The following is a 12,314-nucleotide window of genomic DNA, read 5'->3' on the forward strand; positions in this document are numbered from 1 at the left end:
TTTGCTGTTTATAAAGTCACCTGCAAGTAGTGGAGCTGCAGAGCGCTTGTTTAGAGGGGTAAACGCATATGTTGGTACATTAGTGGACTGCAAGTTTCTCCAACATCTATCGGCTTACCAATAGTAAGCACAGCAAGTGCAACATTTTATATACAATTTTATTTATAATATTTATTAACTTCAAAGAAGATCCACGTAGGCACCTAAAATGGCAAGATAATATTCAGTTTCACATCACACATTACAAAGAGTATCTGGTGTTATTTCATTAATTACATTTTCGATTCTTCTTTTTAGTTCGTTGATGTTGGCAACCTTCATTGCCTACACCCTGTCTTTGACAAACCCCAAAAGAAATAAATCAAATGGCATAACATTAGGGGATTGAGGTGGCCAGGGAATTGGTCCATCATGACTAATCCAGTGTTGAGGAAATTGTTCACTTATGTAGTCCCTAACATGTAAATGTCACTTTGGTGGTGCATCATCGTGTGGAAGTAAATGTTTGGTTGCTGATGTTCAGTTTTGGTACTGCATACTCCAGTAATATGTCTAGATAACTAGTGCTATTAACTGTTAGCTTGGCGAAGAAAAATGGTCTGATCACTTAATAAGCAGTCACTGCATTGACTGCTTAATGGTGTTAATGGTGTTAATTTTTGGGCTATCATGTTGTATTTGTCATGCAGTGAGAGTTCTTGCTACCCCAAATCCAGCAATTATGACAGTTAATGTAACCAGAAATTTGGAAGGTAGCTTCATCAGAGAAGATTAATTTTCTCTAAAAATGCATTATCTTCTTTCATTTTATCAAGAATGTCCACAGAAAATTGTAACAGCATAGTTTACATCATCTTCAGTTGCATGCACCAAATCAATTTTGTGTACATGAAGTTTAGGCACTTGTTTAGAACCTTCATAGTTGTTGATTGCAGTATTCATAGTTATTGATTTCTCCTGCATGGTACCATTTCTCAACTGACAATCTTCCCTGTCGTTACATCACACTGGTGTCTTCATTTAAGGTCATCAGTAACTAGTAAACCTACACTAATGTTTGAAAACATCAATCTGTGCTACATTGCTTTGTTGTTCTTTTTTTATTAACCCCTAAAATTTGCTGAATAATTTATGTTTGCCCTGTATGTGTAAATATGTATGTTTTACTGAAATTAATCTTTTTAGGGATCATATTATTTCTCTGTGCCGTTATATTAAATTTAAATGGTATTAATAAACCACCTAGTACTGAATATTTTAGATAAGACATTTTTCATCTCCATATGAAAATTATGAGAGTTTTCACAATTTTCATTATTTTAGTATTTTTATTTTTAAATTTTTATCGTGCAGTAATGAAATTATTTCAATCATGACTAAGGATGGATCTTGCGAAAGTATTTTAATGAAAAATTAAGGTAAGCTGTGTCTTATCTCAGTACTCCATACTTAGATGGTTTATTTAATAGAATTTGTATCTATATTAATTTATTTAAATTAAATTTTTTGTAGTCCATATTTCCTGTATACGTAAATTCTAGCTAATTATATAATATAAATTTATTCAGCCACTCCACAAAGTGAATTAAAGAAACCTTACTTTTTTCAAAGTGTTTTCGGGCCTAAGCCTATCTTCAGTAATTTCTTAATTTTTTTCTTTTTTACATTTACTTATACATGATACATTAAAATTTTTAGAACAAATATTTGTAGTTAATAATTTTTTTTTAAATTTAAAACTATTTTAAATCTTTAGCAAATTTTTTATTGATTGAACAAATGTTTATTCTACAAATTTTAACGTATCATGTGTTTTAAAATGTAAATATAAAAAAAGAAAAAATTAAAAAATTATTGAGTATGGGTTTAAGCCTGAAGCAGTTTATAAATGAAAGAAAAGGTAAGGTAAGAGTGTTCTTTAATTTTGTACTTTGTGGAGTGGCTGAATAGGTTTGTATTATATAATTAGCTATATATATATGCACATTTGCCACCAAATAGTGGCAACGATTACTACCCAATGTAAAAACATGTTCCTCGCTCTTAGTTAACCATCTTATCAAATAATTGTTTTATCTTTAATAAATGAATGAAACAATTTTGAAGTGAAATACAGTCTGTTAATTCTGTACTGTACATTTTAAAATGTAATAAGGGTTGACAAAATATTATCTATTACTAATCACACAGTAATTATTGAGATAGATGGTTACTGTAACTTTTAATTACTTACTGGAAAATGAATTTTCCATTTAATTCCTCAGCTAAAATTCTCTCCTCACTGTCATCACTATCTTCAGTATAATTGTCGCTATTATCACTCGCTACATAAAGAGACAATGAAAGATTCTTTCAGAGTATCTATTTACATTTCTTACTCCAATATTCACCTTCGATTTTTTTAACCTTTTTACAGTAAGGTTTCTACTGTTCGTCGCTCTTCGAATTTATTTTATCTTCACACTGTTTCTGCACTTCTGACATCTTAAATGTTTTGTTTTGGCTCGCAACATATCATTTTACCTCTGACCATACCATTTTGATTGGATTTAAATCAGGATGGTAAGGTGGAAGCCGCAGAATTTGATGTCCACTTCTTTCCAACAATTCATTAAATTAGTATCATTTTCTGTTACTTTTATTAAACTTTTTTCAGAAAGACTATTATGATACAGAGAATTGTCAATAACTACTACAGATCTAGGAGGAAGATTACAAACTAATTTTTCTTCAGTTCATTTCAAATAATTTCTAGTATTCATGCTATCATGATAATCACTACTATTTGATTTGACTGTCCAAGTTAACATTGCATTTGGAATAAAGCCCATTTCACCAACAGCATTCACCTTTATTTATTGGATAAGTAAAGTTCTGGATTGCTGTTGTCAGCCTATGATTTTGTTGTTGAATGAGATGATAAAACATAGGATTCGTCTAAGTATATAATTACCTGATTACATTTTCTAAAATCACTGATTGACTGTAAATATGAATCCTTCTCTGCCTAATATCATGTTTTTAAATTTTCCTTTCATTTTCTGTTTTGTGCTTTTTAAAACCTAATTCTTTCAAAATTCTTAAACTATTTTCACTCCCATTAAAATTAATGAATTAATGCAAAAAATCTGTCTTGTTTTGTTTAAACTGCTCCAGCAGGGCCTTGAAAATGTTCATTCGAATGTATTTTTGGTCCAAAGTGAGCAAACGTGGCACCCAATGCAAGGATAGCATACGCATATCCAATTCTTCAGTTAATAAATGACAAACACATTCTTTTGATATGCCTATAACCTCTGCTATCTCTCTAACCTTAATTCATTGGTCATCCAGTACCATGTGCTGAACATGATATCGATGGTGGTTGCAGTTTCTGGTCATCTCAAATGCTTATCACCAACCAGCAAGCTGGTATGACTAAAATTCAGCTGCTCATTCACAGTGGCAAATGATGGGACAGAGTCCCTGTAAACAGCGTCCAATTTGGTTTTAATTTGCGTAGCCATATTGTCTTTCAAATGTAATTATTTAATCATGGAACGACATTCAATTTTTTCTGTTTTCACAAAAACACTCACAGTGACTTACTCAAACGATTATCAAACAATAACTGAGCATCCAAAATGGCTGAAATTTTAGTGAGTATCTTTCAACGCATATATGAATACATTCCCTAACTTTTGTTAACGAATGCAGTCATCTTCATGTTGAGGCTCAAAACTTTTCATACAGTCTTCATACTTTACTGAAGATGAACAAATATTTTACTAATGTGCTTAGGTTATTGGGGCATAATAATTGTCTTAAAAATCTTGTTCAGCCTCAAGCAGAACATAAACACTGTTTTCTGGTTAAACATAAAGTCCAGATTAGCAGGATTTAAAATTGTTTTGCATTATTACACTAGCTGATAAGAACATTTTAAAAAAATAAAAATTCAATTATTGTTAGTTCAGACATTATTAAAAAAATAAAATAAAATGATTTATCTATTATTATTTTTTTAACTATCATATACTGGTATGGCCATTAATTTACAAGCAACTACATGCTGAAAGAGCAACTCTGCTTACAATGCCCTTCCAGTATGCAGCTGCTTGTTGAAAGGGCAACGGCAGCTGTCATTGTCTAAATGCAGTAATTTCAGTAACCAGATTAATAAACTTAGTTTTAACATGGCATAGGATCCATACTTCACTTCAATTTTAAAATTTCTACTACCTCAGATGTTTCAAGCATAAAAAAAGCTTCTGATTATGAGGAAGTGTATAATATTTTCAATGTTGTGTAATGCTGTTTACCTCTCTGTACATATTTATATTTATCTGCACGTATGTACTAATGTGAAAAATGCATGTTTGTTTAGCAATAATTGATTGCATGCTAATAAGATAATTAAAACAAAAAAAATTGTTGAAAATTAGTGATAACTTAATTTTTAATGTAATATTGTTTTTGTCTTTTGTGTTTATTGAATAGTATGTTAAAATTGTTAATTACTACGTTTTCTTTTCTTTTCTTACTTTCTAAAGTAAGTAATACTAATATAATAATGATAATGATGTAATTAAAGTGCTCTTATTTTTCCTTGGCTAAGTATATACTTATAAAAAAGCTCAGTAAGAAGACTCTGAAAAGACTCATTATGTTGAACATTGATGAATTAATAGGTAAATGAATGATTGCAATTTATTTTATATAAAGATAAATTATTTAGCTAGTTTTTTTTTTTTATTTACCTAAAATAAAGAATCTATTCATGATTTGTTCAGTGTATTGTTCAAGAATTTCTGATATTGTTCAACTGATTATTTAGGAGTTGGATAAATTTTGATTTTTTTTCCAATAAGTCATTCCATGTCATTCATTTGCTAGTACTGCTGCAATATTTTCTTCTTATAGCTGTATTTTTTATTCGTCTTCCTATTGTAATTTTTTATTTGTGGTAGTCTCTTGAAGTAAGATAACAGTTTCTTGTAGAAGTAATGTATTCTGTATAACATTATTTACATCTATAAAGATATTTGCTTTAATGTGAGAAGAGAGTTATTTTTTCTGAGTTGTAATAATTACAGTAATGTCATTATACTTCTGATGTTGAATTTCTGTATTTCTTTTTATACTGTAGCTTACCATATTTATTTATTAACACTCATATATGTATGCTTTTTAAAATTCAAAGTTCCTACATAGATTTGTAATTGTTAGTGTCTTGTCCTATTCAAAGTAAAAAGTGTAGTTGTTATTGTTATTTTTTAGAAGCCAAAAAAAAGTATTCTTACCCTTCATGTGATTAAAAACAATGTATAACATTTTGAAATTAAAAAAAATTCTACATAATTAATGCATGTGTAGAATAACTCTGCCAAGTGGTTTTAATTAGTGTGGTTTTGTTTTTCAAGACATACATTTTTTAAAGAATCTTATTGTTAAAAAGATTGCATATTTGTAACTTTATCTTTGAAAAAAAATGTAACAAATACAAAAACAGGAAGTAAAAATTATTTTTTTGGTTAGAATGTAGAATTATAACATTCAATTCATCATCAAAACACAAAATTGGATCAATTTTGTTGAACAGTTTGTTTTTAACATGTAACCAAACTTAAAGAACATAGTGGCTTGGTTTCACTTAATATAAGAGCATTACCCTAACCGCATGGTTAAAAGATATTGTGTAGTATGATATGAAATATTGTGTACTGAAAGTGACTTATGCTTGCAGCATATGAAGTGACAGGAAGCAGCAGTTTGGTATAAAGAATATTTTCTAAGATCTTGAATGTTAATTGAACATAAGTTTTAATTTATAGTTCTGAAAAATCATTGCAACCCAAATTTCAGTACTATGAGAGTGTGATTTCTTTATTTTTTTTTATAAAATCTTACTTTTTTATGGTCAGTTTATTGACAAAGAAAGATTCATATTCGCAAGTTTAATGGTTCCTCCATCATAGAATCAAATATGTTTAGTTATACTTAGCCTGTTTGAATTTATATATATGTTGCATGGATATAAATAACATGCCCTCATTGTTGTATTTAATGTTGGCTATATCGGATGTAGCATGCCTCCTTTGTCATTTTAAGACGTGACAGTTTCATGATCTTTCTTTTATATCTATTCCTTTTATTTATAGCAATTAATTTTTATAATTTACAGGTAATACATTTTCAGACTACAATTTTAATGCAATGTATATATTTGGCTAGACAAATTGGTACAACCAATTTTCATAGTGAACCTTTCACAAAGTTTTTTATATTTTTGGATATATCTTAATTTTATTAAAATTGTACATTTTGTATGAAAAAATGTATTAGATAAGTTTACATGAACTGAAATTATCAAATTACATTTCATATTTGTATTGTGTATTACAAAATTATTTATTATTTTTAACAAATTTATTGACTTATTTAATATTTAACTACATAGTATGATTTGTGTAATAAAATTGTGCTTTTGCTGACATGGGTGAGTGATACAACACCTCCAAAATCTTTCAAAATGATTCATACTGTTATTCTGGTAATAAGTAACCAAAGAATAACCTGAGATAAGTCAAAAAACTAAGTAACAAATGAAATTAAACATAAACAATAAAAGTAGGTTTAATGTATGTCAATAGTAATTCATTATGGGTTAAACCATATGAAACAAATTTATTGACAAAGAAAGATTCATATTCGCAAGTTTAATGGTTCCTCCACCATAGAATCAAATATATTTAGTTACACTTAGCCTGTTTGAATTCATATATATGTTGCATGGATATAGATAACATGCTGACAAAAGCATCCAAACTGTATTGTTCAAAATAATCTTGTCTTTGTATTGTTCAAAAAAAATTAAGTACATAAATTTTAGTTAAGACTGTGAATTGGGACTAAGCCAAGGTATTTGTAAAAAAATCTTTTTCTTTTAATATGGGAACCAATAATTCTTAGGTGTTTCTTCAGGTTGTATTAAAAAAAACTTCTGAAAGAACAAGATGACTTAAATGTTTATTACCGTTTTTAATTAATTTATACTATTCTTAATGAAATTGGGACTTTTTCCTCTACTGATTTATGTTGGAGAAATTCATCTCTAAACAAAAGTATATTCATAAAATATTTAACTAGGTTAATTTTTTATTTTTCTGTAACTTTGATTGGTATTTTTTACGTTGTTTTATTAAAAATTATTTTTTCTTAAATTATGAAACTAATTTTTTTTCTAAAATAAGTTTTCTTAAGGAATTATGATCATTATTTAGCCAGCATGTAATAGAATAATAATGCATTCATTATTCATATTTATATAATACATATTTCTCAATGCATATGTTAAGGTATTGATAATTGTGTATAAATTGTACTTTACAATTATACCTTATGTTAATTTATCAATAATTAACATAAGGTACAGATATATTAATACATTTTTTTTTTTTATTATTTATTAGTGTGTTCTCATTTTATGAGTAACCTGTGAGTTTATGAGTCATTCTGGTCAAATTTCAATCAAGTTATGTCAGTTTTCTTTACATTACAGTAATCAGAACATCTTCATAGACTCCACCCATAAGACTCAGTCTAATTTTGTTATTTCTTAAAGTTTTGATATTAGATTTTGTTTATGATTTTCTTAAATTCCTTATTATGTGGCATTATTCACTACTTTGTACAAGTAGAATTCAAAACGAATTTGAATCGATAAGAAGAAAAGAATTTGCTGTTTTGATCAACAAAGGCTGTAAAAAGATAAAGGAGTTAGTTGTTTGCCAAGAATATAATTATCCCAAATATCATTGTTATAATTTGGATTTTCAAATGAAAGTTCTGAATACAACATATGTATTAAAAGTTATTGCCATTAGTAATGTAAATTATTAGGTTAATATTGTGGCTATACTGGAAATTAAATATAAAATTTATTATCACTCACTACAGTTATGGATTTGATTATTAATAGAATGCCAGTATCTCTTTCTGATGAGAGATTTCAAACTTTATTTAACAATTTTAATTCATTTCAGCAGTCTAATTAAATATTATGTTAAAAAAATGCTGATCTACTGCTATTTGGTTACAAATATTTTTCAAAATATTGTGGTCCAGTGTAGTCATTTTTAATGAGCATTATTGGATTACATTTTTTGTATTGTGTGAAATTTAGAGATTAGTTTTTAAAAATTGATTAGTAATTAATAAAAATTGTCCTTTCCCACTATCACATTAGTTTTAAGTACAGTCTGGTACATGCCAAAAGTAATTTTGTGATTATTTCTTTTAATTTATTATTATTATTTTTACAGTTGGAATTAGAATTTTGATTGTATGAATATATATTATTTTCACCCAAAATAAAGAAAAATATTTCAGTTCTGGCTTTATTCATGCCTTCACTTCTTTGTGTTGTTCATGTATATTTATTTATTTACAATTTCTTATTTGTACGCATGATATTGTTTTTTTTTTAAATACATGTAAACAATACAGTAAACCTGATATTTAAAAAAAGGATCAATTTTTTGTTCATGTGTTGGTTTCTTTAATGTTTTAATCTAGTTGATACACTGCCTTTTGGTGGCGTTGGTCAGAGTGGTATGGGTGCGTATCATGGCAAATACACATTTGATACGTTTACACATAACAAGAGTTGTCTTGTTAAAGATTTCAACCCCATACTGGAATCATTAGCATCGTAAGTGCACTCTTTTATTGTTATTATTATTATTAGTTATAATATTGCTAAAATTCATTCAGAAATGTTATAGTTCATATGTAGTTGCAGTAAATTCTCTGTGATGACTTGATTGGAACCAACGGTATTCAATAAGCGAAATCTCAGATAAACTGGCATACTTATTTTAAATCCTTTATTTTGTGACTAAATAAAATATTATCAATTAAAATATATTCTGTTAAAAATAAATCATCATGAACCCCATGATGGTTTATCCATCTTATTAACCAAGATAGAAATCACTAGCCGTAAAAAGTTTACCTCCGTTGCGTATGTAATTTAAAGGGAATGCTTTCTCTTTTATTATTAAATCATTAATATCAGCTTCTAAATTTCTCAGTTGGATGTAAAACACCCAAAGCTCACCATCCAAAATCTCTAAATTAGATTTCTTTAGCTTACATAGGAATGTGTAGAATCCTTTGTGAATACTTGAACAAAATAGACTTTGTTTATTTTTTCCGGCCTTTAAATATTGTTTCTTTAAAACTGATCATGACACAGACACAGAAATAAAGAATAACAAAACACAATTCAAGACAGATGATAAATGAACATAAAGATGTTAAATGGACAACAGCATAAAATGTTTCAACTTTGAAAGAAATAATACAACTGAAATTGTAGGTTTAAAATATGTTTATAAAATGGAAAGTACATTGCACATTTATAAACTTTTAAGGTTAGAGTGTAAAAAAGTAAGTAAATAAAACGTATTTATTATATTTCATTATGGTCCACTTGAACCAACAAGATTTTTAAGAGGAATTCTACTGTACTTAGGCATTTTTTGTGATATCTACAGTTATATCTGATGTCATTGATATCAATAAAAAAAAAGGTTCATTAAATAGACAAGATTCTTAGACTGTTTATATTCAAACAACTGAAAATCTGCTTGACCAAGTTTAACAGAATATTTATCCATACCTCTCCAGTGATGAAAAACTAATTGTTAAATATTGCACTCTGAAAACTTCTGAAAGAACAAGATGACTTATTAATATTTAATATCATATAATATTAACTTTAGTCAATATATTGAGAATTTATTTTACTTATTGATTGTTTTATATATATAATAGAGAATTAATTGTACTGGAAATAAATATGAGTAAATAAATATATATTGGTAAAATTAATATGTCCTTCAAACAAGATTTTTAGAATGTTTAAAAGCATAGAAAAATAAAGAAAACATTTTTCAAATATTGCTGATTACCTAGCTCATTAGATACATTCATTAAAAAATATGAAAAATTTTATAGAGATATTAAAAAAAAGTAATAAACTTAATACATAGAAAAATATTTAATGAAACAAAAAAAAAATGTTTATAAATAAACAGATAAATGTTGAATGATGAATATTTAAAATGACACATTTTCAATTGCTAGCTTAAAATAAATAGGTTTTAATTTAATCATAGTTTATCATGATTAGTTATCAGCTTTTGATAGTTTTAATGTTGACAGTTTTAATGCTATCAGCATTACTACAATTTTAGTACCTGATGGAGTATTTTATAACTATAATGGATCCATGGACTTGAAATACTTTCTATATAAATCTCTAATTTTTGTTAAATGTTTTAGTAGTATTAGAAATATTTTTTCTTTTTTAATTTTTTTTTTTGTAAATTCTATTTCTGCGGTAGGACAATGATAGTCTAACAATCGAAATGGCCATCCAATTTTAGCTTTAAGTAAAAACTTAAAGCTGAACTTAAAGTTGAAATTTTTACTTAATTTATTTCAACAATGTTTTAGTATACTCCTGTTTTGTATTCATTAGATTAGATTTAAATAGAACTTCATAGAAACAAAGCTGAATATTTACCCTAATTTTTGTGTAGAATATTTTTTTTTTAATTCTGTATAGATAAAGTTTTTGAAGATTTTTTTTTAGAACTTTAGTCTCTTAACAGATGTCAAAAAATAAAAGTTATTACTGATTTGATCTTATATAATTTTTCTATTAGAAAATAAAAGCATGTAGATGGGGCAGGTAAGCCATACAGCTACTCTTAACAGTTAGTTTACTTATCAAATCATAGAGAAGTGTTGGTACCTTTTTTATCATAAGAAAAAAAATCTGGTCTACTTCACTTTATTAAGAATTGAATTATTTTAAAAAACCTGAATTATAAGTGAAAGGATAAAGTCATACGGTTAGAGTGTAATTGTTCTGGCACTCTGTTATAGAACATGAATTGTAATGTAGAATTTTGAATATTTATGTAGGATGTAATTTTACTGCTTTAAGTATTGTACTTCTTTTTTATTAATTTATTTTGTTTATTTCTTTGGGTTGATTTTATTTTTTATAGAAGCCGTTATCCACCATACTCAGACAAAAAGATGAACTTTTTAGGAATGATGATGAAGAAAAGAAGATCATTCGGCTTGTCTTTTGCACCATATATATTGACATTCGCTATGGGAATTGTTGCAACTATTGTATTTATGAAGTCTTATAAGGTATTACATTATAAACGCTAGCATTATTTTACATTATGTTATTATACATTGTTACTTCATCCAGTATGATAATGTGGTGTTACATGGTTAATTATGAGGATAAGAAACTTAGCTTTTGCTGTTTTGGTGTAAAGGAAAATATAAGTGAGTGTGTGTGTATATATATATATATATATACCAATTTTATGTTTACTTAGTTTACATATATTTTCACACTTTTCTTTTTAAATACAGCATCTGTATTAGTTTTCAGTTATTATTTGTTTATTCAATATTATAATATCATGAAACCTCTTAGGGAAAAAACTGTAAGGAAGGAACCTTTCACTTAACTGTTTAAAATCTTCATTAACATGATCATATGCAAAATGTAGATTTATTTGTAAGTGCCATTGAAGAGATTGTATTGACTAAAACGTTTAGCTCAATGTTACAGAGAAGTTTCATATTGTTTACTGCTCTTGTTATACAACTTATAAGTCGCAAGCAGTATTTCTGGAGAGATTTAACCTAAATATTTTATTTAAAAAATTGGTTAAATTTGATTTTCCTACAACTCTTATAGCTGAACAATTTTGTTCAAATTATGTTTCTTTCAAAAATAGTGTAGAAGGTGATGAAGTTCATAGGATGAGATACTGTGACATATAATGTGGTTCATAACAATTTAATGATAGCTATTTAAATGTAATGTTTTAGTGAAACTATATTTAGTTAACCTTGTCATAGTTTCACAATAGTAAAAATAATACTGCTTCTGCTATTCAGTAAGTTCAGTCTAAATCTCACATTAGTGTTCAAAAAGGACCTAGGGATTTTTGTGTTTGTATGCACTGATAGGTCTGTTTATTACTAATTTTGTAAATCAGGATGAATATAAAATTCTGACATTCTCTTTATGATCATATTCTGCAGATGTAAATTTTATATTAATCAACAGATTTTTTTTTAATTTTTGTAAAATACATTGCATGTTAGTTCATGACAAAAATTTCTGAACTTTTTTTGTTTTCTAAAAATTGTAAATCATATTTAAAAATTTTAATATTATTAATTTGCTGTTATGTTTTTTATGTTTACAATATATCAATTGCAGTATA

At 27.0% G+C, this 12,314-nt stretch overlaps 1 protein-coding gene across 8 annotated transcripts in view; it reads left to right on the forward strand.

Annotated features, from left to right (window-relative positions):
- Positions 1 to 12,314, forward strand: part of Aldh-III (Aldehyde dehydrogenase type III) — a 199,017-nt gene that overhangs the window by 156,114 nt on the left and 30,589 nt on the right. For all 8 annotated transcript variants that reach the window (XR_012755725.1, XR_012755726.1, XR_012755730.1 and 5 more), the window contains exons 10-11: positions 8,557 to 8,692; positions 11,064 to 11,214. Coding sequence is in view for 1 of the 8 variants with exons in the window: in XM_075360345.1 (XP_075216460.1) it covers positions 8,557 to 8,692; positions 11,064 to 11,214 (287 nt within the window). In the remaining 7 variants the exon portion in view is untranslated. The remainder of the gene's footprint in view (positions 1 to 8,556; positions 8,693 to 11,063; positions 11,215 to 12,314) is intronic.

The sequence above is a fragment of the Lycorma delicatula genome, chromosome 3 (assembly GCF_047948215.1).
Source record: "Lycorma delicatula isolate Av1 chromosome 3, ASM4794821v1, whole genome shotgun sequence".
NCBI lineage: Eukaryota > Metazoa > Arthropoda > Insecta > Hemiptera > Fulgoridae > Lycorma > Lycorma delicatula.